The sequence below is a fragment of the Pygoscelis adeliae genome, unplaced genomic scaffold (assembly GCF_000699105.1).
Source record: "Pygoscelis adeliae isolate BGI_AS28 unplaced genomic scaffold, ASM69910v1 Scaffold222, whole genome shotgun sequence".
NCBI lineage: Eukaryota > Metazoa > Chordata > Aves > Sphenisciformes > Spheniscidae > Pygoscelis > Pygoscelis adeliae.
Window position 1 is genome coordinate 6349826 of NW_008824309.1, and position 26348 is coordinate 6376173.

A 26348-nucleotide genomic window follows, 5' to 3' on the forward strand; every position below is an offset into this window, starting at 1 on the left:
TGGGTGCAGTGTCCCGGCTGTGGAAATGGCAGATCCTGCCTACTTCCCCATAGCCTCCAGCAGCAAAGGCACGAAGCTGTGGAGTAGCTCCCTCCCCACGTGTGACATCCCGTACCCACTGCCGATGGCTGGCAGGAGGAGAGCATTACACGCTGCAGGAGCTTGCACGTGGTCAGGTTTTCTGTTTCTGCTTTTTTCAGAAGTAAGGTTTTATAGTTCTTCTTTAAAGGAGGGGCAGAGGAAATAAAAGAGGAACCATCTGAATTTAATTACCAGGATAAATATACTCTTGGTGACATAATCTTTGACCTGCAGCAGACAGGAAATCAAAACCAACGATTCGTCCAGATGCTCAGATCAGCCTAATGTTTAGTAACAAGAAATGAAATAAAAGCAGAAGATGATCATCCACCCTGGCGTGGCTCATGTCACGTAAAGGGAGGTGTAAGAGCTACCGCCAGTCTGCCCTGCCTTTAGGAAAGAAACAAACAGGGGTCGTTGCAATTGTCACTAATACACAGAAAGCATCTTGAGCCTTAGTTGCAGTGTGCAGAGTTGTCGTAAAAGAGTTTCTGTACAAAAAATCCTCATTAATTCTTGGCATTCATGTCTGTGTGAAGACATTTGCATCTGTTGAAGGGAAGCGATCTAAATCTAGGGCAGAATCCCATCTGTGCTAGAGATATTTTCTCTGCACTGCAGCTCGCAATTGCTTATTCTGTACCCGTTTCTCAGCCTAATCGTAAACTAACACGGGTGGAAGCTCTGTGAGCCGGAGGGTGTGGGCTCTGAATATCACTGATGAGATCACTGAATAACACACCACTGGCTAGGGATGTGCGGGACGGTGGGGAAGGCAGGAGGACTGCTGCGGAGAGAGCACGGAGCAAGGTGTGCAGCCTGGGGCTGGAGCTGTGTACCTGCCCTGGCGCAGAGTCCCCAGAGGTGAGGGTCATCTTGGGTTTTGGGAAGAGAACACAACAGCTGCTTCTGACTTTGCCTACTTGGCTGGTCATGAGAATCCTCCAAGTGAACATCTCCAGGCTTCAAAACAGCAGTTTTCCCGGCTGCGGGCAGGTAGTGCTGTATGGGATATCTGCAGCCCTTGTTGGGTTTCTGTGGGTCTCTTCCGCCTCTTCAGAAGAGGCGAATATTGTCTTCACCTCAAACCTTCCTTTTGGTGCCTGCATTGCTTTGCAGAGCTGGGGTTTGATTAGGTGCCTGGAAAGCCATGTGGGTAGTGAGAGGTGTAGAGGAGAGCATCTCTCAGCCCGGGACGACTCCGTCCAGGTGGCTGGATCCCAGGCGGAGTTCCTAGGGAGATCGGACCCAGCATGCTCCAGGGTTCTGCTGCATTGCAGAGTATCTTTGCTCCCCGATTCTGTTTCTTCTCGTTCCCCAAGCAGCTGGAAATGCCAAGTTCTGGCTTTATGGTCATCTTTTATTAGTTTAAGGAGTCTTGCTCCCATTTGTTACAGCTGACAAAACTCTCTGAGATGTTTAAAGGCATTGTGAAATTTAAGGAGTTGAAACACCAGGCACCAAGGAAGATTTTTTTCTTCTGTCAGTGGCATGATAAAGATCTAATTACTCTGCTTATTTAAAATTTAAAGGAAAGTAATGTATGCAGCCTTTAGTAGTTTAAAACTGAGATAAGTCATTGTAGGGACTAGAAATGACTTTTAAATCTTTTTATTGCAGTGTTTTTCATATTTAGTGAAATGAATGTATGGAAATAAGCTGGTGTGGTGTGGTTACACATTCTCCAGCCAACACTGGCAGCGCTTCCACACTTCCCAGTTCAGACTCAATGTAGGGCTCCCAGGTAAAGGTTTTTGTCTCAGGAAGGGAGGTTTGGAAGACGAATGAGTCCCCGGGCGCCGGGTCTGTGTGTGGGCAGTCAGCCCTGTCCGTGGGGATGCAGGCAGGACGGCAGGACAGCCCCGGCTGGAGCTCCCTGGCCAGCCCCGTTCCCACCAGGAGCAGCAGGACAAAGTGTCCCGGAGCCCAGGTGGGAGGTGCAGTGCAGCACCCCGTCCAAAGTGCTCGTGGTGGCTTGGGGACAGCCCCGCAGCGTGGGGAGCAGCCTAATCCTGTCCTGGTCCTCCAAGGCACAGGGCACAGCCTGCGCCCCTCCTCGGGTCTGTTCCCTGAAACCCAGCTCCCGTGCTTTAACCGCTTGCTCTGGCTCAGGCAAAACTAGGTCAAGTTTCCTGCAAACCTGAAATCCGTCTGGAGTGCCCTGAGCTGATTTATGCATGCATATATATGGGAAAAAAAGGCAGTTTGACTGAATTCTGCTTTGAATTTTGGGGTTTCTTTCATCTCGGCACTCCTGGAAAATGAAAGCAAAGGGAAGTAATTGCTGATGCCCGAGAGTCGCCGGCTCTCCGTGGGCAGGGTGGTTTTGCACTGCGCTCCGGAGCTCGCTGTGCATTCTGCTCTCGTCCTGTGCTGGAGCTGCAGAGCGGGGAAGGCTCCCGCAGCTGCACAGGCGGACACAGCAAGGGTGCTGCTGAGCTGTGGTGGCTGCCCGGCACACGGTACGCCCAGACCCTCGTACCAGCCAGCTCATTCATTTTGCTTTGTACATTTAAAGTGAGAAAATTTGCAAGGATGTTCTTTGTGTTGGAGAGTGAGCTAGTGAGTCAGAATAAAACAAGTCTGTTATTATTTGTTCATGCATTTATTATTAATCTTTACTATTATTATTATTATTAATGTTATTCATTGATTTTAAAAGCTACACCTCTTTTTTTGAACAAAATGAGTAGCATGGATTAGACAAGTAACTTGCACAGTAGCATTGGCAATGAACAGGGCAACCCCCCAAATGCACTCAAAATATGCAGAGGAAGTCAGAGGAAAACAGTGAGGTGTGACAGCACCAAAGCCGTATCTAAAACCCTCTCTGACGTTGCCCAGGAGCAGACGCTTGGTGCGGGAGATGCTTAGAGCACTTGCTTAGTACAAGCAAGGCAGATACCCAGTGATGTTTCTCCTGGTACATGCTCCTGCTTCCAGCAGTCTGTAGATTTAAGCATCCTGATCTAAGGATTGCATCTCCTGTTTAATAGTTCTTGATGGATTTTTTCCTCTGTGAATTGGTGTAAGTGCTTTTGTAGCCCGTGCCAGGCTCTGGACTCTGCAGCAGCCGTGCTGAAGAGCTCCCACTCTCTGGAGCACTGTGTGGAGGAGTGCCTCGAAAATTACCAGGTTTGCTTTGATCCTGTCACCTGATAATTACATGTGATGCCACATAGTTCCCGTGTTACAAGAAATAATGACAGATCGTTCCCCGTTGACTCCCTCCGTGACTCTCATACTTTCTTGGAGTGTTGGGATAATCCTCAGATGGAAAAGCCTGGGTCTGTGTGTCCCCTGGAAGCTCTCCCGTTCTCCAGCTCACCTTCTTACCCTGCCTCGGCCTGTGTTCGCAGTTGTCCTTTGAGTCATTGCTGGGTGACAGCACTGATTCATTTAACTCCTGGTTAGGGACTGGAGCGAGAGCTAAGGACTCTGTAAACCAGAAGCTTTCCCCACTGCAGTTGTTTTCCCAAATCAAAGAGAAGAAAAGCCTTCCCATGTGTGTTCTCCGGGCTGCAAAGGTGGCATTGGCAAGTGTGAGGCCAGCCGCAGTTGTCTGAAGAAGCCTTGTTTTCACTTGTATTTACTCCACCAGTCAAGCTTCATCTATGAATTTCTCTTTCTTCCCCCAGTGGAGTTGCTCTTTGCCTAACAAATGTCAGAATTTGCACATCACTGCACGTGCATCACATTATTTTTCTTTCTGTCTTCCTATCAGCAGATTTTTATACTTTCTTCCTCCATTTTCAGGCCCGAGCGTGATAGTTGCAAATGCAAAAGGATTGCTGTGCCTGCCTAGAGGTTTCATTAGCCTCTGAGCCGGCGAGCCGATGCCCTTCTGGTCTCTGCTCTCACCTGCATAGGTGTAAATCAGGAGCAAATCTCTGGATGCTGCAGCCCTGTGAACAATCGAGAACCTGCTTGGACCTTCTCTCTGGGCTGTTTTTACACTGTAAATTGGGGGAGCAGGATAAATAATGTGTTTTTCCAACCTCAAACACCACCCTTCGCCTTTGCTGTCAGCATCACCCCCGGTGCCGCTGGCTGGGGCTGCTCGGGCAGCCTGCACAGCTTTGCGGAGAATCTCCGTGTCCCTGGCACAGCCGGGGGGGCCCCGCAGACCCCCCGCAGTTTGGATGGGGCTTGGCCTGCAGTGTGCTGGTCCCAGGGCAGCGCGGCAGCACCATGGACACCATCGGCCAGTTGCAGCAGTTAGTGGATCACTGTCAAAAGAGTTTCTTGACCATAATCATAATCTTCTCGTTGCTTGTTCAATTTCACAGATGTACGCAGTTATATATGTATTTCATATGGCAGCCCATCTCCTTGTCTCCAATTTCCTGTGCTAGCTCGTGAAGCATGTTTTTTCTTAAAGAAAATAAGCAGAATCTCAGGAAGAGCTGAAATGTGGTTTTCATTTACTATGCTATAGAAATGACAGATTTAGAGATTTCCCTTTGTGTTTATTCCGTGTACTCATTTAATTGAATTCAAGGTTGATTTACCAGTTAGGGGTTACAATTGAAATAATTAATGCCTCTGTTCTGAGGAAAGTTCTTAAGGGCTGTATTTTCCTCAAATAATTTGGAGGGCTTTCAGAAAGCTCAGCTGCAGAATAGAAGAGAGGCACTATTCTTCAATGAAATGCAGCGGGAATTAATACGTTTGCTGATGCCTACGAACGTTCAGTTCCATTAAAAGTCTGTGCTGTCGCTCGTGCAGAGTAAAGTGCATGGAAAACAATCCGGCATACCTCTGGTTGTGGGTGGATCATTCTTTCCCCGTTGCGTGCCACAAGAGACGGAGGTACCTGGCTTCGGATGAGTTGTGCTGTGGCTGGCGGCATGGGCTGCGCCGGGTGGAAGGGCTGAGACCGGCAGTTCGTGGTCTGTGCTGGCCCTGGGCTGGGCAGCGGCGGCCAGCAGGCAGTCGTGGAGCCCTGCATCTGGAGCTTCGTAGGCTGCCAGTGTAAACAGCCTGTGGCCTTTTTTCTGCTTTATTTGCATGTGTATTGTCCGATGGCCGTCTGCTCTGCAGAACTGAAAGATGTCTGCATTGTCACCCAGCGGAGGAGTATTTCCATTCCTTTATTCTTACGGCCTAAAACTAGTCTTGTGATTGATGAGCGCTGTTTTTGTTTGCAGGTATAACACCTTGCCAAGCCGAAGAACACTAAAAAATTCCAGATTAGTGAGTAAAAAAGATGATGTTCATGTCTGCATCATGTGTTTACGGGCCATAATGAATTACCAGGTATTTCCCTTTTTGTTCTTTTGGACCACATAACTATTTTGTTGTTGGGAGGGGGGAGGAAAAGGTTAGTGGTGAATTGTTAAGGTAAAACTGATGCAAAGGTTTAAATTCTTACTCATTCTTGGGCAGTGTAGCTGGGAAGCAATATGACACAGTCCTTGTGTACCCATGCAGATGATTTAGTCCAGATGTGAAGACACACATAGATAAGAGCATGTGCATATCGGGCCAGTTCCCGTTTGCAGGGATGGGCTCAGTTTGCACTAACTGATTAGACATGCAGCTACACAACTGAAGTTACAATCTCTCTCAGAATTTAGTACTGACACTTAGGAAATACGAGAATTTTTCAGAAGAGCTATACACTGATGGAAAATCCAAGCTTTCACCCTTCTTACGTGTTTATCGCAAGGCAATTGCAATAACTGCAAGTCAAAGAATAAACTAGACAAAAGCTAATCTTATTTTCATGAGTTTCTTTTCTCTTCAGTGGAGTGCTGTGATCATATGGCATGCCCAGGTAGCTTCAGAGACTTGGGATTTTTTGCTAAAACAGTAACAGCTAAAAGTTACGTGCTTCAAAGAAAGGCTGTGGTGAACACCTTTATTGCAAGTGTGTGGTCGTACGAAGTATTTCTAACACGGCTGCGTATGTGAACTCTGCCCTTGGGGGCACCAGTCCCCTGGGATTTACAGGGTTTCTTACCTCTGATGGGCAAGATGCAAACAACGATCTTGTGCTAATAACCAATACAGTATTTTCCAAAGCAGTTCTTTTTTCATTTTTGGAGAGCAAAGCCAGCAGTATTCGTGCAATAGCTGCATGATGCAGTCGCTCTGTGGCAGCATGCATGCTGCAAAAGAAGTGATTTTGGCAGCTGAATTGCAAATTCCTCTTTAGAGAGTAAATGATGCACTTGAGCGTCAGAAAGAAAAAGAGGAGGGAGGGGAAAGGATGAGCAGAGGGGTTGGCAGTGGTGTAGGAGCAGCTCTTGGGCCCCTTTTTGTTGGCTGACATGGCCAAACCGAGTACTTTTGACACTGTTAGCGGCAGAGAAGTTGTTAGGCAAGGTGGTAGATGGAAATGTGCTGGCTGACCTGGTAAACTCGGCTTACAGCATTGTGAAAGACTGCTGCCAGGTCTGCTCAGAGATATGTAATTTGTTGGATTTTAAAGACAGTAATTTTAGTCTCAAAACTGAAACAATATTTTCCCCTTCTCTTTTCAGTATGGATTCAATATGGTCATGTCGCATCCACATGCCGTTAATGAAATTGCACTAAGTTTGAACAACAAGAATCCCAGGTAGGCTGCACTTGCTTTTAGAGAATGTAAGAAGTAGGTAAGTAAAGAGTACAGGGAAAGGGTTTTTCAGGGGTATGTTTATGCACAAACCTATAGCAAAAATCACACTTCATTCTGAATCAGATTAAATCTGTATTATGGTGCAAATAGATGAGCAATTGCCATCTAGTTCCATTGGTTTCAGGAGCTACTGACTCTTCAGCTGAAAATTTGCTGCTTAAGCGCTCCAGCTCTATTGCAGTGCAAAGAAGACCCTGCTGATAATGAGCAGCTTAGCATGGGATTTTCCTGAAGAAAAGGAAAAGCTTCTTACCTAGATTTTGTCTTGAGGGGTCCTTAGGTTTGAATTTCTTTGACAGAGGGTCTCATTCTTGTTCTGTATCGGGTTGCTGTTCAGCCGCAGCAATAATGCTGTAATTGCACAGTGGAACTGATGGCTGCGAGGCTGTCCCCCCCTCCTCTCCCCGCACACACGTGTGACCCCGGCAGCCGCTTCCAGCAAAGCCTGGAGCTGCAAACCTCTTGCATGTCTAACGAAACCAAACCTGACATACTGATGTTTGCAAGAAAAGGTAAAACTAGGGGATGAGACAAAACTAAACAGCACTATATGTGTATATATATAGCTTTTGCTTAGGCTGTCCGCTTGCCTTACAGTGCACTGCTTGAAATCTTGTCCTGATGGAAGTAGGTACTTCCTTCCTTTCTTTTATTTAGCCCTCAGTCAGCAGGCCTGGGCACAGCATACATGGGAAGGGTAGGGGAAGTTTGTTTTTATCATTTTTGGTGTCCTGTGCCGGGAAATCAGGTGATCAAGAGAGAGCCTAAGTTTTCATTTTTGAAAGAAGTGAGTTGTTTAGATTTCTGTTTATTAAAAAAAAAAAAGCTTTCAAACATGGCTAAAATAATCTGAAGACAAAACTTAATGTTAGTGCTGTTCAAAACCTAATTTCTTTTTGTTTTAGCTCCATCATGATTTTTGAAGAAACCGGAGGTTTGAGTGCTTAGGGTTGTCCGATATGTGCAAAAACGGAAACAGCAGCTCTGAGAGATGCTGCAGAGCTGATCCCATCCCCAGACCGTGCACACTGCGGAGCTAAGTGCCGCAGGAGTGGGCGGGCCAGGTGGAGGATGGATGTAGGGACTCCGTCTCCTCTGGCTGTGCCCAGACGGATGGCACAGACACAGCCGTCGCTGTCTTCTCCCCGTCCCCAGCCCAGATGCGTGGGCAGCCGGCGGGGGCAGCATCGGAGACCTGGGCATCCCCCTGGGCCCTCCGCTCACAGAGATCGCTCTCCCTTCTCCCCGCACACACGGTTCATAGCCTGCCCTTGGAGGGGATATTACTGAAGATCTGTAGTAAGAACCCCTTGATCCTGTCTGAAAGAGCTTGGATTTTCTTCTTGTGGCAGGAAAAAAAATCGATGAGTAAGAATTGAAAATGATACATTTAAAATTTCCTAGGAAAGTGAACATTTTATCTGGTTTCCAAAGATAACCTTGACACTTTGAAAGCCAAAAGGTATTTCTTTTTCTGTAACATCTGGCATGAGACTAATTTCATATGTGTCTGCATGATTTTAATATCTGCTCAGAGCTCATCTGACCATGAAGTCCAGTTGGTGCTTTTGCCTTATGTGAACCCTATAAGAAAGTACTGGGGATTATTTATACTGGAGTCACACTGAGTCTACTGCATGCTTTTCTTTTGGTAATCTGTTGTCTTCTCTCATTAATATGCCTGTGTTAGCACTGCTGTCAATCAGTTGCCCAGATTTCTGATTCAAGAGGGGAAAGACGTGCTAAGGCATCCTATATTTACTTCGGCGAACCACGTCTTTTTTTTTTTTTTGTGGCTATGAATAATACAAATTATCATAGAAAATAATTCAGATTTGTATCAGGAAAAATACAGATTTGAATTATAAGCACATTCACTAAAAACTGGGCTCAGAGGAAATGGGCTGCGTTGTGGCGAAGACAGCTGACTAATGGCTGATGTGCCGTGATCCTGGCTTGTGTAAAAGTGCCTCCTCTCCGGGTGTGTGCAGGTGAACTCTCTGGGAGTACAAGCTGTTGGAGGCTGACGTGGTCTGCCTTTACCAGAGTTATGCGACTGCCTTTGGTTTGCTTGAATTTCCACAAGTACAGTTTGTGATTTAAATTTTTGCATGTTTTGAGAAGCATTAAAATGGGGGAAAAGTGCATGATCCTGGGAGAGTCAAAATGCCCTGGATCAGATGATGCTCAGCATTATGCCTCTTGCAGGTTTACCAGTTTCAAGAGATTAAAAAATACACGGGATGCAAACTGCGTCTCCCGGTGTCTCTGCATCCCTTTTGCAAACAGGTAGAAAGAAGGTGGTTCATCACATGGTGGTCATTGACTGTTGTGGTTTCTTTTCTTTGCAGGACAAAGGCCCTGGTCTTGGAACTTTTGGCAGCTGTTTGCCTCGTCAGAGGAGGGCATGAAATAATTTTATCTGCGTTTGATAACTTCAAGGAGGTACGTTACTCTGCTCTATTAGAATTTGATGCGCGTGTCGCTAGTTCTCTTACATGGCGTTGGCTAGAGCGTTCTTATTCAGCTAAATTTCCTAGATTTCCATAAACTGCAGATATTCCATAAGTCACTTTGAGCTGCAAGGAATCAGACAGTGGTGTTGATGCCATCATTTTGTACACTTTTGCATAAGAGTCATAATCCCAACAAGATGAATCCAGACTGTGAATTGCTCCTTTTACTTTTTAGTCAGTCAAGATGCATCCCTGAAGTGGAAAACCAATGGAGATCTTGAGAGCTTTACTCCAGTTCTTCTGTCTCTAAACGCTTTTGTATGTTCTTAGATGAAACAACCAGGAATGGGTATTAGATCTCCCATTTTCAGAGCCATTTACACAAGCCCTTGAAATGCAAAACTCCTCGTTTTACTATCAGTAGGAATTTTATTTGTGAAGAAATTACGAAGTGAAGTCTCTGTGATGGAACACTGACTGCTGAAATTAATACAGGTATTCCGATAGGCTCAAGTGGAGCAAACCAGTGTCATTCACAGGTGCATACGTTCAAGCATATCACATGTTTGCACACAGTGGTTAATGGGATTTGAGAACATTGTATGAAGGTTCAGAAGCACTAGTGTGAGAATCAAGTCCTAGAAAGCTGCTGTTCTAGTTTGTTTTGAAAATTGGATATATGCGTGGATTTATTATCAAAGAAAAAATGAATCTAGACTTACCAGCTCAAAAATTGTTAGACTTGATGAGTCCCAACTGGCCTGTGTATGAACATGTAGCATGTTTTTCCTTAATGCTGCTGTTGCTATAAGTGGGTTAATGCAGATGATCAACAAGCCAAGTTGTTATTTTTTTTACTTTTTGTGTTTGGCGAATTATTTCTGGTGGGGAGATACGAATCTCTAATTTACATCCACTGTAAATACTTGCATGTCGTAGAGCTGCACTGTAACTGTATTTCTGAGGTGCTCGTCATCATACAGAGCCAGAGCAAAAGGTTTGAAGCAATCTCCAGCGTGGGCCTGTTGTAGAAACCTCAGCTTTGCAAGACCAGACCTGTCCTAAATGTGAGCTGTGTTGTGTATGTAGAGCTACCTGAGGACAGAGGTAATGGAATGGCACGGCTGCTGGCGAGGCTTCCCCGGCTGTGAGGTGGAAGTCGAGTTGCAAGTATTGTGTGACCATGGAGAAAACCTTGCTTCTGGGTTCCACCAGCGGAAGGGATGGTCAGAATATGGAAATAAGACGTTCTGCTTCCAGCTGGGGAAAGGTCTGCAGTCCTTTAATGCAGGCACAGAACTGGAACTGGAAATTGTAGTTTGGTTCTTTCATTTATTCACCTGTAGCCTTGGGCAAGCTGCCGGTATCTTTGTCTTCATTTGCACCTTTGTGAAATGAAGGAATCACGGAAGCCAATGCAGATGAGATTGTTATTAAGAACAATTGGATGATATGAAAGAAGTGCTTTAAATAGGAAAAACACTGTAAACATGCAAAGTACAATGTTATTATTCCAGGCTTAAATTCTTCTGGCTTATTACTACTCTATTATAGGAGAAATATGACTCATTAGGGAGGACGGTGTGAGGGGTTACAGATAAGTTGGGCAAATGACTGCAGCCGAAATAGCACTGGTCAGGACGGTCTGTCAGGCTCATTGAACAGGCCCTTTGCACGTCACAGGGAAGGACGTGTAAAGTCCCATTTGCTCTCTTACCTTCCTGACATCTTTAGTCGAGGTTTTGCTCCTTCATTTTCTTCCAAGTGCTCTATCATCTGTCTTTTCTCCTGCTGACGTTCAAAAATTCCTGTGTAACGCATTCAGTTTGTTTGCCATTATTTATTTATTCCCTTCCTGTTTGTGTTTGATCAAGTCATTTGCTATAGTGGAACTGTTGGATGTTGCAGGTGAAGCGGGTGTGCAAGGAGGGGATTTTACCTTTCTCCGTTCTGCGTTTGGCTGTTCTTCTCTGTATCCAGTTATACTGCTTCTTTCTTGCTCTGTGCTGTTGTTTTCCAGTTTCCTCCTGGGCAAGTTTTCAGTAATGGTTTCAAGTCTTCGTGTTTAGAACTCATTCAACTGGTATATTAAAAATCTCTGAGTTGCTGACATGTAAAGTACCCAGGGTTAGATTTCTAGCAGTATACTTCCAATTTAAATTACTGTAGGCTCAGTAATATTTGTGTGGCTTCTGTAACTATGCGTTGCAGGGCTGCCACAGCTTCTCTGTGGTTCTTTCATTAGACACTGTGTGCATATTTAGGACAGATTAGACTCGTTGAACTAGATCTCTGCCACTCTATCTCCTTGCCATAAAATAACTTCAGAAGAAACCTGAACTCCTGCCTAACACTCACCCTGTAATAAAGTCAGTAGGGAAAACAGGATGTTTCGGACCAAATTCTGCTCTCTTTTACATAAGGGTGAACATAAAATATTTCATTAGGCTTTGAGCTTTGCTCTGATGTAAATGAGAACAGAATTTGGTTCTCAGGGTCTGACTGAGCTGGAAGACCGCAGTTGATCTGAATCTTGTCAAGAATTCTTTTTGAAAATGACTTTTCATTTGAAAACGATTTTGCAGGCCAATCTTTTTCTGGCTGGGGTCAGGATATTCAAATGGAGAATGGTTTGTCTCTTGAACTGTCTCTTGAAAATTATTCTTGTCCAGTTATTTCACCTGAAAGCATTGATTCTTGTGCGTGGGTTGTTTCTCTTTGCAGGGGACTCAGCTCTGCGTTACAGGCACAACCCAGTGCTCGCTTTTCAGTACAGGGTTAAGATCATGTTGAACAGGTCACTTCTGAACACAGAAACATGAGGACATTTCAAAGCTACCAAGAAGTTTACAACAAACCAGGAGCTTGAGATGGAATTGAATAAAGCAGAACCGAACAGGAAAAGAAAATCCAGAACTGTTGTTACTGACTGGGGAATGGAGACCAGGAGAGGGAAGGAGTAGTTTGGGGTGGGTAGAAGGAAAGGCAGGTGTTTTATGCAAAATTCATTAGAGTTGAGGAAACCAGGGTTCACGCAGTCGCGCTGGTGGTAGGAAGCACGAGCCCCCTGTTTCAGTCCGGTGAGTGGCAGAGCTGTTGAATACTTTTTTTTTTTTTTTTAATTTTACCAAAAGGCAGGAAACGGTTACAATGAAATCCTCATCCGTATTGTACGGAATGAATCAGTAATTTTAAGGGAGATATCAGTGTTAGTTTCTCATCCATCTTTGTATTTCTCCTTTGCATTCCCTGTAATGCTGAAGGAGTTTGCGTGTTGAGTACAAGCGGGGGACGGTTTAGGTCAGTCTCTCGTGGTGCACTTGTGTGCTTTCTGCAGCCTGCTCTATGTTTTGGGAACTATTCGGCATTGACAGAATGGCAACTTCCAGCTCTCCGAGAGAGAAATGCCCCAAATGTTCACACAAATTCTGGGTTCGGTCGTTCCTTCCAGGGCAGTGCAGACGTTAGGAGAATCGTCCCCAGTTTCCAGCCTAAATTCAGCTCATCCGTTTTCAGGAGGTCTCGCTCTGGGCTAAACAGGAAAGAAAGTTCAAATTAAACTGCAAAGACCCTGTCCCTGCTTGTTCCTGGGCAAGGTGGATTTTTAAACCACCCCGCGTTTCTCTTTTCGAAGATGTTAGTTTCATGACTCTCATTGCTTTTGAAGTCCAGGTGCTGCTTAGCCTCTACGTAAAGAAAAGCCTCAGCAGCCCGGCTAAGTTCGTACTTGCAGGATGGTCAGATCCTAGTTATGAGGAGCTCCACTAGCCGGGAAGGCCCGCAGATGTTTTGGTTTTCCTGCAGCCGCTCTCGGTGTCATCACAGCTTCTGAAAGGTCCCGGAGCAGAAGGAGCGTGAGGAGGTTGTGGTGGCGCTGGAGGCTGCCGCTCAGCAAGCGGCTCCGGGTGTGCTCCAGCCACCTGCCCTCTGCAGCTGGAACACCTCCTTTTTCTGAGTGATGCTTGACTGAATTCTGCTGCATTTATGGGGAATAGTTTAGAGTTACTGTGCATAGAATGGCTGGGGCGTTTGCCTATTCCCTTATCTTTTTGATACTTTCTGGCCTGTTGCCTGTTCTGTTTGCAGCCACCTCTTATTCCCAGCACCTTGCACCGAAGGCAAACGCTGCTTGACTGGGCTATCGCAGCCTTGGCTGGGTGAGCTCTTCGGCACGGCCGCGACCCCTGCCCTTAACCCGCTTGCCAGTGGGCTTCCTTAGCAGTGTTCCTGGCCCTTTGTGCTGGTTTCCATGGATTTGTGAGAACTGGCTATGTGGTTTTATCCAAGTTGCCTGGGATTTGGGTTGCAGGACGAGCAACTGCACTTCAGCAGAATGCCAGGGGAAGAAAAGGAGTTAGCCACAAGACAGCTTTGGGGGAGCTCCGAGGGTCACAGACCAGATGCTAAAAGCTTGTGCCCCATTTAAATTGAAGCAGGCTGAGTGCACCGTTGGAAAACAAGATATATTTTCCTAATGCTTATTCAGAGTAGTTAATCATTTTAATAGTGTGATTGCATGTGTGGGTATACAGAGAATTAAGCTGCCGTCTTTTACTGCCAACAATAAAACTTTTGTTTTACTATTATTTCATTCCTTACTGCCCTTACTGTTTCCTGGAAATGCTGTTTTGAATTGGCAAAGGCGCGTTGTGCTGGAGCTTAGGCGCATCGGTGTCCTGGTGAATCTGCCCGTGGCCATCAGAAATGGTGAGAGCCAGCACGGTGCAAGTGTGTGGCTTCTCACACACTTCTGCTCACTTCACACAGACGTGGCGTGGAGACGGTGCTGCTTAAACCACAGCATAGCCGCGCAGTGGTAACTCACTCAGGACCCAAGACGAGCAACGTTCCAAAGCTGCCCTTGCTCTCTGTCATTTTACTGACATCTTGCCATAATCAAAATGCTTTCGTTCATTGCTGCTTTGTCAAGGAAGGATGTTTTCACGTTGATGAGATTCTACAGATTGAGAAGATCTTTTAATCATCCCTGCCATTGACTGGATACTTCTAGTATACTTGTATGCCAAGAGCGAATTCCGTAGGAAATGTTTTGCTGCAGTTGATGCTGGTTGGAAGATGAAGAAGGTTTTACGGAGCTGAGAAAAAGAATATGAGGGTAACCAAACCTGCTATTCTCATGTCAGGATTTCTATGGTGAGATAAAGGTGTCTTCGGCAGATTGAAAACCCAAGCACTTTCCATCCGAGAGGGCAGCTGTAATTTGAGTCAACTGAACCCTGCCAGGTCTTGGTCCGGGAGGCGTGAAACAGTGTGTGGGAAAATTTGGCTTTCCCCGTGGCTGGCATTTTGAATTGGGGGAAAATAAATTTTAAATGTAGCAAAATACTGAAGGGGGAAATTTCAGGGAAAAAACCACTGATCTCTGTGGATGTGTGTGACCTGACTTCTCTTCATCAGTGAGATAACGAAGGGCTGATCGCTGGCTGTCCCTATCTGCAGGGCAGGTGAGGAATCTGCGTAGGCTGGACTGCAGCGGCGTGGTGTCTGCCCATGCGATCACACGTGTCAGGCTCTGGCTCGCACCTTGGCAAAGCAATCCCTCGGGTACAAGAGCAGTTTTAAACTCAGGGTGCCTTTTTCTCTCTCTTTTCTGATCTCAGTGCCGAAACCCCGCGCTGCTTTGTGTTCCTCTTGGAAACGCAGCTCGTAAAGGAGTTTCTGCTCTCCCGGCTGACCTGTGTTATGTTCTACTGAAGACCAATGTACCGTTTAACTGGGGCCAGCTCTTTCTTGGAGCCCCTTCCCAGGGAGCCTGAAGCAAGCGTGGATGGGAACCTGATTATCAGGTGCTGCCCTGATAGAGACCATGGCTCGGACTCCTCAGGGGCCAGCTCCGAGCTGTGCTATGGGTTAGGTCTGCTTCATGGTAAAGTTTCTTATGGTTGTGTGTTCCTAGTAAAAATTAGGTAATGCTTTGCCCATTATATATCCATATTTATATACATACATGTATGTGTGTGTATATATACACATACACCTTTGACTCTCGGGTTAGTTGTAAGGAACTTTTGCTTACAGCCAGAGCCAGAGTCTCTCAGCCCGTTTCTCTTTAGTTGTAGAAAACATCACTGACAGAGCCTGGAGGCAAAGGTTTTAGTGCACCACATATCCCCAGAAATACCTGAATTAGCCTAATTGCATGCGGGGCTCGGGCGGCATCGCGGGGCGTCCCTGGGAAGCAGGCAGCGAGGCCTCCCGTGGTACCACCACCCAAAATAAACTCCTTCCCCAGCTCAAAGACTGCACATTTGGTCGCAGGCTGTCACGGCATTACCAAACCTAAATGAGGATTCCTCAGAGCTAAGGCACAGAAATAATGTGGACAGGCGAATTGTGAGCAAGGTTATGAAATCTGGTGAGAACACCCAGAAACAGAATTAACAGAAAAGTTCTAGTTCAACAGAATTGGAGCTTGTTGAGGCTATGAGTGCAGAAAGCTGTTTTCCAACTCATTTATGGCCTTGCTTCAAAATTAAAATTTTTTGTGGCATTTCTAGTTAGCTGTTTTATTTACATGGTTTACATGTTTTTCATTTACTGAAAGCTTAGTAGCCAGTAAACAAATAGCTTCAGTAAGTTTACAGATATGTTGAAAAAAATCACAACCCAACAGCGCTAATGTGATTGCATGATGAAAACAGTAACAAAGAAATTGTGGAGTTTTTTGCAAATATTAATTTCCTCAGCATTAGTGAAGATCTGAAAATGGCAGTTTTTGAATATACTTCACAGCTCTCTGAACTAACATTTTAAGGAGCACAATCTTAGATCCTTATGCAGCTTTTTGTTAATCTCCGTTTTAAACATGGGAGAATTTACTTCAATAACAACCAAATATTTCTGGGAAAAGACCAGAGGACTCTACCGCTCTTTTGTTTTTTTTCTTTTTAATAAGCACAATAGTAGTTTTAAAATGGATCCAAACCGAGGAGGCAAAAGAATTGACTGGGATCTGCAGCGAGACAGAAAGCCAGCCAGAAATAATCCTGGCTCTCTGCAGGGAACACTTCCTGACTTTGGCTCTAATCCAGCAAAGCAGTTAAATTGATTATTATACAAGCGTATACCAGAATAATTGGATTCGGTAAGGTGAGTGCATGCTTGTATGCTTCTCCGTACAGGAAACAATTTTAGTATTTAAAAATAAAAACAGAATTGAGGTGCTTTTCCTAAGATGAACCATACCTTTCAAGAAACCTCCTTGTTTTGCTCCAAAAATGCCAAAAAGCAAATGGGAATTCAGATAATCCAGAAAACTTTTGGGAAGCTCGTCGTTTGGTGGCTATTCCAGCATCTGAACTTCCCCACGTGCTGGGGAGAGAAGAGCTGGCCTAACTCGTCGGAGACCAGGGGATGAGAGAGGAGCGGGGTCCGGCACGCTGGCGCTCCCTCTTGTTTTAACATCAATTTAATTGACTTATGTGCTTGCTGCTCTGAAGTATCTGACAGGTGAGAAGAATTGCAATCCCCTCACGCATCGCCTGGTTATGACTATTGATGCCGAGCTTACAGAGGCCGGGTCCATCTGAATTGCTGGGCAGCGAGCTGAAAGGCGGGGGCATGGCAAATGGACCTCATTGTTTACCTCCATCAGTTTTCACTCCAGCGAAGTGAGACAATATTGTTCAGCCCCCAGTTTTCACAATGCTTAATTCAGAGTCAGATTTCTCTATTTGAATAATGGATGGTGGCGCTGAAAACAGCAGTTCTGAATTATTCTTACGGGCCATTATAATAACTCGGTACTAGAAGAAACTGTTTGCAAGTGCTGGAAAATGTAAATACATTTGTTGTCTTTTGCACTGCAGCAGTATTTTGAGAGTGCCTTAACCCTGCTGGTACAGGAGTAAAAGGTATTTTAACCTAGTAAGTATTAAATAACTGTTTATTTAACCAGTAACTTAGGGAAAACTGATTTTTTTGTTCTTCAGCAAACTGCAAAAATGTCAGCACGATCAGTCCAAACAAAGTGTTTCTGTGGAGTGCTGCTTGCCGGTGGTGGGATCTGCTGACCACAGTGGGCTGTTGTGGGGGAGAGAAAGCCAGCATTGTGCCGCTGGATAAAGGAGCACAGACAGGACAAAAGGTTCACAAAGGGTCCCGTGAATTTTTGGGTTGCATATACATCAGGCTATTTATAACACCATATCCAGTATCGGCTGCGTTCATGTACACAGTGCATATTTGCTGTGAAATTGTGCTACCGCTTCTCGCTCTTACAGAGCTCGAAAAGTTATTGAAGGAGGGGGGAGCAGCTTAAAACAACCTTTGGGCAAAACCTGGTAGATGGTCATTTTAACATTTGCACTGACAGAAAATGTCCTGTATTGCAAAGCCTTCGCCTAAGGTTTAGGTATTTTAAATGTGGTCCTTCAGAGAATTGTTTTCCCTGCCTTGAGGTCACCGTTAGGTGCCTTTGCCATGCCAGACCATATTCACCTCGAGTGTAAATGCAGCCAAAGTGATTTCATTTTCTGTATGGAGTTTGGGACCACCGGGCGTTACCTGCTTCCTGGCACAGGGGCATTTTGTGAGTTGGTGAGCTTACTAATGTCTTTTCTGTGAACATGTTGCTAGCTCAGAGCTGTCATTCTGTCTCCCCCCTCTTTGCTGACAGACCGACACTCGCATCGAGGCGGTTGCAGTAGGCAGTTTCTGTGTCTGGATGGGGCGCTGCATCTCAGGCTTAGGAGCATCATCCCTCCAGATGTGGAGGAGATAGCGGTCTGGCAGCTGTGCCTCGCAGTGTGCGTTCTGTGCCGCCAACAAGCTGCAGCTCCGAAGCCTGAAATACTGCCTGTGTTCGCTGCCTCCTCCATATGGAGCACGCTATATTTGCTTGTGGTGAGGTTTAGTTACCGGCTCCGTTCTCCAGCAAAATGAGGTGGTGCTTCATGTCGTTAGATAACTGTCTGAGGTAGGAGGACGATGGACGTGCTTCGATGAGCCTGGATTTTCACTTTCTGCCTGACACTGCATGTGAAAACATCTTCAGTTTTTCCAAAATACCCTCGGTGTCTTTTGCTGTGTCTGCCCAGGATGCCTTTCTAGAGCATCATGTAGGAATCCGGCCACATGAGCAGGAGCAACGCGAGGGTTGTTGTAGTTGAACTTTGCTCTTGGGTGGTCTGGATGTGAACTGTATGACCCGAGAGCATTGCCAGGTGGATATGGATATAATCGTCACTAAATTTTTCGTAACAGATCCTTTTGCTTCCTTATAGGATTGTGTTGTACCTTTGTAATAGATCCGTGACGGGTTTACTTTGTTAGCACCCAAAGCCTTTCCAGAGAAAGGACCCTTCGTGGGTGGTTTTCCATAAAGCCACATTGTTCTTCTAGAATGACGTGGGCTTAATGCAACCTAAAAAGTCTTTTTTTCACAGCCTAAGTAGAGACAGAGGTTTTTTATAGCTGTGGTAACCCGTTTAATCTTGCTTCTTACACAGAATAATGCTAATAAAAGAAAGATCAGCCTTTCTTAGTCCCAGCCATACTTTCAAATGACAGACCTTGGAAATTTATTCAAATATAAATGGCAACATATGGTTTTATGTGGTGGGATTTGATTTCAGCATTCGTCTTGGATTTTGGCCAATCTTCAGGCTGTAGGCTTCATCTACAGTTTCACTCTCTTTAATCTTCCAGGATAAATTATATCATTTCATGAAAGTCAGCTTGCTGTCTCTTGAAACGCACATGTTCCCAGCACTGACTCATCTGATGATAGCGTGAAATATCTGCGAGCAGCCACCGAAAGCCGCAGGTTGTTGTTGCTTTTCCTCTTGCTATCAGCTGCTGTATCCCAGCCAGCCAGGGCTGCTTGTGTCCCGGGATCGGCAATTCTCTGCCGGGGCTGTATCACTTTGGGTTGTTCCTTATTTAATTAGTCAGCCATAAATGGCTTGTAGTTGTTTATGTCAGCTTTTCTCATCCATGTGGAACGGTTTACGTTAGATTTCCCAGAAATCAGTCCTTCTGGTTTTTGTTGTTGAGTGATCGTATGCACCATTGTTATGTTTGTTTCCACAATACATGATTTTGTTTAAACTGGCTCCGTTTTTTCTGAAGTGGGTACAAGAGAGATGCAATTGTTTAGAGCTCAAAGTTGAGAAGAACCTACTTTTTTTCTTTCGTTATGTTGACTCTTAACTGTTTTGTGGGGAGCGCTGGAAGAATTTGCAGTTGGTTGAACTGATACACCATCCCATTTACTGTAGTAGGAAAAAAATGGCTTGGGATAATAATGTAGGGATGAGTGCATCCTGTGGTGCAAGTCAAGGAGAGGGTTCCTTGGGTTTGCTTTGAGCGGGAGCTGGATCAGGCCCAGCGTATGCCTCCAAAATCAAATTATATTGGCGGGCAGCTGCTGCCTTTGATCCTTACAGTGGCAGTAGGTTCCTGAAACTTGGCCAGATTCTGGTTTTCTCTTTGGCTCTTCGTGACGGAGGCTGGCCTCTTCACAGCGTTTTCGTCTCTTTTCCTCCTGAAGGGCGTGTTGCTCCTGCCTGGAAGCGTGTGCGTCCCGGGAGGGCCGTACGCCACAGCAGAGCTGTATGCCTGCAGGCTGCACCCTGCCAGGAGTGCTTTTGGTGGGCCCTTGGTAAGAGAGGGCCCGGTAGGGAGTTCGTGGTGAGTGCCCGGAATAGGTCACATTGCTGCATGTTCAATGAACTTGAGCTCCTTCACGACGAAACGATTCCTGGTCCTGGATGTGGAGAGCGGGGGAGCCAGACGGGATGCCGGCAAGTGCAGGTGTTGTCATCTGGTGCGGAGATGCTCTGGTCCCCGCCGGAGTGCGCTCATCCCACCTCTCCCTTTTAAATGCGTGCTTGTGAAACCAGGTCAGTCATGCCAAAATGCTCACAGTGATCTCCCTGTTTTCCCAAGGGTGCTCCTGGCCATTTTGGATTTGAGTTTGGCCATTTGGTGGCTTTGCAGAGCCTAAGGCCCTTCACCAGTGACGCCATCTCTCGAGCCACCCACTGCAAAGCAAACGCGCTGGGAGGCTGGGGCAGGGGCTCGCTCACTTGGAGCGAGCGCCTTGGAGCTGCTCTAACCGTCAGCGATGTGTATGCGGTGTTTGGGCTTTGATCTCCCAGCAAGGCGATTCCTGATGCTGTAGGAAGGCTTTATGAGGATTATTCCTGAAGAAAAGCCCGAGATTAGACTGAAGATTTACAGCCTGAAGCTGAATGGCAGTGGCTTTCCAAACTCACCCGTCCTTTCCATGTCCCAGGGACCCCATCTCTGCTAAGCAGAGACAGGTCGTGCCCCTCGCACAATTGCAGGCCAGGTAACACCAAGGAGACTTGCTCCATCCAAGAGCGGGTCTGTCTCGGCTCTGTTTTACTCTGTCTTAGACCTTAATGTGTGTTTTATGGGCCTAGTGGAGCAACCCATGTAAAAGTGTTTAATGCTTCAAAACCACTTTCATGGCATACGCTGTAGAGAGAGCCATGTCCTTTGGGTTTAAGATCTTGATAGTTTGCTTGACCAACAAGTGTAATATGTCTTTCATTGAGGGTGCATGCTTTGTTGTTTAAGCGTGTTTATTCTACCTTGTGAGTCTTTAAGGTTCAGCTGTAAACATCTAAATGCAACTTTAGTAAGTGTCTGTGCACGACTTCAGTGCCCTGCCTACCAGAGGCTGTGCGAGTGGGGGCTGCTGAGCCTGCACGGAGCCCATTACTTGCAACTTTTGGGATTGTGGCCATGAATATTGATGGTAATGTTATCAAATAGTTCATGGTAACCAGTATCCCTGTCCTCTCGCAGAGATCCAGTGGCAGAATTCCCACTGACGTCAGGTACTGACCACAAATGTCTGAATAATAACCCAGTTGTGGCTATTTTGCTTGGGAATGACAGATGTATCATGTACACCACAAGTATGTTTTATTCGGTCATAACAGACAGCAGAAAGCGTGGCAAGAGGTCACCCAGCAGGCCACTACTTGCAGTGCTTTGCAGATCTCATGATCAGCTCAGTTTAGGTCCCACTAAACTCTGTGTGACTTCAGTGAGGTCTGCTCGGTGCCTTAATCTTTGTGCAGGTACATGCTGTAAGATAGGCACAGTTAGAAAGAGGAAGCTGATAGGGGAATAGTGATAATAATGCGTACCGTGTAAAGAATTTGCTCTTTGGGATTATCTAGAAACCCGATGCGGGGATTTGGTCTCCTTGTGGGAGACGCAAACGTAGAAATACATACAAAGAACCGGTCCCTGCCCCAGGGAGGTTAGTTTCTAAAGAAGAAGTAGCCAGTGCTCCCACCAATCCTTAATTACTGTTCGTTGGCTAATTTCACATACCTGCTGTGCCATGAGCTGGCTCTTAAGGGAAACAGCAGCTGATGTCTCAGGGGTGTGTGCCGCTCAGAAGCTGGCGGACCCTAACCGGACGGCCCGGGTTGGAGGTCCCACTGCTGTCCCCGCTGCTCCTGATCAGTAGCACCCCAGCGCTCCTGGGACGTCTGGGTAAAATCTGGTTAAGGAAGGAAGGAGCCTCTTGGGCTCACCAAGGATTTTGTTGCTCAAACCTCAGATGGGAGGTTTCAGTCCTCCAGATGACCTTTTCAAGACCTTTCCCAGCAAAATAGTTTCTTTCAGAGCTTCTCCTGTGCCTCTGCAAACAGCCAGCATCTGAGGAGGGTGAAGGTGGGAACAGCATTTAACACTGTGGACAGATGTGCCTATTCAGGCGCTCACCGGTTTTGTTCAGAAGCCAGTGCTCTACCTGCATTCACTCCTCAGTTTGACGCCAAAATCCAGCAAGCGAGAAGTCAACTCACAGTGCAGGGGATGAGGAAACTCCCAGTGGATTTGGGAACGTGTGGGACCCTCCGCACTGCCCCTGTCACCTCTCATCTGACCGTGCTGGGATGGTAGGGCTTGCTGGGATGTCTGGGCTTGGGGCAGCTGCCATGCACTGGCTCCTACCCCTACGGCTTAGGTGTTCGGTCTAGTCCGTTCATGCGGGGATAGAAAAAATACCCCAAACGACGCACCGCAGAGGGAGGAGTTGCAGTTGCTAAGTAGGGAGGACAGGGAAATGGGTTCACCTCCCGGTGCTCACCTCTGCTTCCTTTTGCTGTCCAACTTATTTAATATTTTGTGATTTTGGTGTGGATTACTCTAGATCATTTGTGTGCTGGGAAAAGTAGGACTGAGCCAGACAAGCTACTGGGAAGTAATAAGATTTAAACAATATCCTGAGACCTGCTTTATCTTTGGTCTTATTTCTCCTTCAAGTTGCTTGTGTTTCCTGCCAACACCCCTGTATTACGGCTCTGTAATTTTGACCAGCTGATAGTTATGCTGATGTATTTCACTCCTTGTTTAGCCGGTGATAATTTTCTTTTTTTCCTCCCTGTAATTTGGTCTTTGTCCTAATTACATTATATTACAGTGGAAAGCCAGTTCTGCACTGTGAAGGAGGCCGAGTCTTCCTGTGGCATAGCCTGGCACAACTCTGTTGCTTGCGTTCATACCATCAGTGGGTACGATTAAATTTTTAGGGTGAAAAGAGATACAAAGAGTTATGTTATAATTGTACCTGACCCCTTAGACTTGCAGCACAGGTGTTCACCTGTGATTCCTCCGCTGGATTTGTCATGAAGAAGAATGTGTTTAACAAGAGAGGAATCCTGGATGGCGAGGTTTTGAGCAAGCAGATGAGCTGCTTTTTAAATGTTTTTCGTACTCTCTCTTGCAAGCTGTAGTTTAACAAACACGTGGTGATTCTTTTGTAGGTGTGCGGAGAGAAACAGCGCTTTGAAAAGCTGATGGAGCACTTCCGAAATGAAGACAACAATATAGACTTTATGGTGAGTGCTATTTATCATCAAAAAACTTTGGTTTCAGTGTTTACTGCATCTGGTCCTGCTGTTGTAGGCAGAAGTTCATCTGCCTTCTGATCCTTGGCCTAAAATTACCACAATGGAATTTTTTTATATTCCCAACTACATAATATGCGTTTCATTTTTAGCTTCAGTTCAGTTATCTTCAAGAGATGCCTTGTACCATAGTGAAGGTAAGAGGAAAGTGGCCTTTTGGTCGTGTGTGCTATTTCGCTGCGGCAAAGCAGCAGCTTCTGCAATATCAAGATGCATATTCTGTCTGTGCCAACATCCTGAGTCACAGACAGGGAAGTGTGGGAGAGACTCGCTGCAGCTGCTGTCTGTCCTTATCTGCTGATAAATATAGCAGTAGTTTGCACCACTTTTGGTTCCTCATGTGCATATGCATGATTATTCACCAAAACCACTTCTCCTGGAGCACAAGAGAGAAGGGCGAGAGAGGAAGCTCTGGCTGGCACCCACGATCACCAGCCCCAGCCTGCACACTGGCAGCACGTGAAAGGCAGAGGTCGTGACAGTAAGGATGAGCTAGCTGGTTACGTGTCCATATCAAAAATACTTCTGCATCAAAAATACTTCTGCATCCATTTCTTTAAAGTCTATGGCAAGCGAGTGCTTGTGTCAGAAGTGTGAGAAATTAAAGCCCGATTTTTAACTACAAAACGAATGTAGTACTGGCGTGGTCAGTGCAGTCTCCCTTGCACTGCTCATGCCCGGTGTCTCAGATCTGATGTGATCCTGTTTTGAGGTGAGAGCAGAGCAGGAGGGCTTCCTGCTTGGTCATGCTGGCTGTTCTGCTGAGGCCTCTGTTAAGCATCTGTGACACTTTATACTGTTTTAGTGCTGAGCTTTGTGTTAAAGACCTCTTTCTGCCAGGAATTAGGTGTTAAAGCACCCAGTGCGGTGTTTCCAACACTCTGGTGTTAGTGGCTTGCAGCCCTGATGGCCGGGTCAGGCTTGCACCCATGAGGGGATGGCAGAATAAAAAAGGAGGTGGTGTGAGCAAGAGAGGATGGCCTCTTTGTTTTTTAAAAAAAAAAAAAAAAAAAGCTAGTGATCCCTGCAATTTTACTCAAGTTAGCAAGCTGCTCTCAGTAACTCTCTGACATGTTACAGTTGGTTTTGTTCCTCATTACTGCAGTCCTACTAAGGACATGTTGGTAGTCACAGTATACATTAAGTATTCTCAGATGTACATACAGTTTAGTCTGTAATTTAACAGAAAGATTTGTCAGTCCTCAACACCCAGCTCTTAGTCATTTTTCCCGTGCTCACGGGGAAGAGTAATCGTATTTGGGGAGCAGGAGAGTAGCACAGCTTAGTACAGCCTGGAAGCAAGATGGTGGCAGCAGCCTGCAGCCAGCCACCATGCTGTGAGCTACAGGATTTGTCCACTGTTGTAAAAAAAAAAAAAAAAAAAAATCATTCCTCATCTTTCTTTAAGATATGAAATGGTGTATTGTAATGATGTAATAGGGAATATGCATGTGAGTGTGTGTCCGTACAAGCCCAGTGAGCTGTGAATATTCAGCATCCGTCTGGATGGCCTTGTAAGAAAATTCCCTGGTCCTCTCAGGCCATAGGTTGAAGGTAGTGGTGAAATGTGCTTGAAAAAGGATAAATACATTTTTTTTTCAGGACTTGCCCAAGTACTAATAAAATCTGCATCTTTGGCCCGCTTCCACCGACTAAGGGCTTGACTATATGACAAGCCTAAAGCTTAGAAGAGAGAGCTCATGAGAAATGATTTGGCAGATCCGCTCGTTCTTGTCACCACTTGGCCCTGACGAGCTCCGCATGCTGCTGCGAGCACTAGCTGATGAGCATGCTTCAGGGGGCGAGCGGGGAGCGCCGCGGGCCCCTGCCCGCCGGCTCGCTGCGGTACCGGCGCTGTGGGAGCCTGCGGGTTGCGCCAGGGTGTGCCAAGGGCAGACATCGCTCCTTTCCCAAGGACGGTATAAAACGGGTGCCGGAGCTCAGGCTCCAGGACGTAATGTTAAAGCTCGAGTAATTCAAGGAGTTGCAATGACTGAACATAAACAAAGAACTATTCCTGCAGGATCTGGCTTTCACGTTGCCCTAAATGGAGAGCTGTCTGGGAAGCTGTAGCTGGAAGGGGCCGCAGTTAATTGCATGGATCGACAGGGAGGAAAGAGCAACAGAAAGGCAAAAGTATTTTAGAGAAGGTTCCTGTTGTTGACATTGACTTACTTCATTTTAAAAGCAACTTTCTTAGATTAGTTTTCTTTGACTTGATAAATTCCTTAGTTGTGTATGTAAGGATCTGAGAAAGGAAATGAGCATTTGGCCCTAACGTTGCGAGAGCCAAAGCAAGTATAACAAAAGCACTTTTGAAATAGAGGTATTTGGCTCTGGGTGAGTCGACAGGACAGCAGGGTTCAGCTGGTGAAGGCCAGTACCAGCACTAGGAGGAACCAGGCTTTGCCACGGGAACTGGAAAGGGTCCTGCAAAGACTCGAAACCTGAAGTTAGGTTTCCAACTGCCTGGATGGGGTTGTTTGTGTAAGAGATGGGTACACACCAAGAGGTGGGGCTGAGGCATCACAGAAGCTCCTGGATGAGTCTTTAGACCATCTGCCTTCCTCTCTTCCTTGGGGTTATCCCTGTTACCACTCTTACAACTTTGCATTATCTAGGGTTAAAGTAATTTTGGAAACAGAGTGGTTAAAGCCGGTCAGGGTCGACATTGGAAGATGTAGCTGAAAGGTTTTGACTTACCTTTGTTGTGTCCCTGTGGTCCCGGTTCCTCCAAAGCCGGGCAGCACCGGGCAGTTCAGCTGGGAAAGTTTTTATGGCAGGGGGGCGGGCGGGGGGGGGGCCGGGCGGGGGGGGGGGGCCCCCAGCCAGACCTGTAGTTGAAGGCCACCGTGCAGCAGATGCCTGCTCATGAGTTTATCCTCTGGGGCCCATAGCAGATCACAGACAATTGGCCAATTTCCTGTAGCAAACTGGTGACCCAGCGAGTGGCCTTCAGTTCTTTCTTCCCACAAAATGACCTAGAGACGTTGGGGTCTCCTGGAGGCTTGTCCTGCAGGTAAAATCAGGTTGCTTTGATTTTATCTTCTCTCAGATTCGTTCTAGAACTACTGAGATACTTCCCAGATATGCTGAGAAGCTTGGTATTACCCCTGCTGCAGTGTTGCTAGCAGGATAGGGTTATACCCTTGAGAAGCCCAGCAGGGACTAGGCAAACCCTCTCTTAAAGCAGCTCAGAGGGTGACAGACGTGATCATCTGTGAGCTGAAAGAGGGCTGGGGATACTTGTGCAGAGCAGGATTTGGC

At 46.3% G+C, this 26348-nt stretch overlaps 1 protein-coding gene across 1 annotated transcript in view; it reads left to right on the forward strand.

Moving 5' to 3' along the window:
• The window catches only part of FMNL2 (formin-like 2), a 76663-nt gene that overhangs the window by 28491 nt on the left and 21824 nt on the right, over nucleotides 1–26348 (forward strand). The window contains exons 6-9 of the mRNA XM_009319031.1: nucleotides 5232–5340; nucleotides 6570–6646; nucleotides 9058–9151; nucleotides 22938–23012. Coding sequence (XP_009317306.1) covers nucleotides 5232–5340; nucleotides 6570–6646; nucleotides 9058–9151; nucleotides 22938–23012 — 355 coding nt within the window. The remainder of the gene's footprint in view (nucleotides 1–5231; nucleotides 5341–6569; nucleotides 6647–9057; nucleotides 9152–22937; nucleotides 23013–26348) is intronic.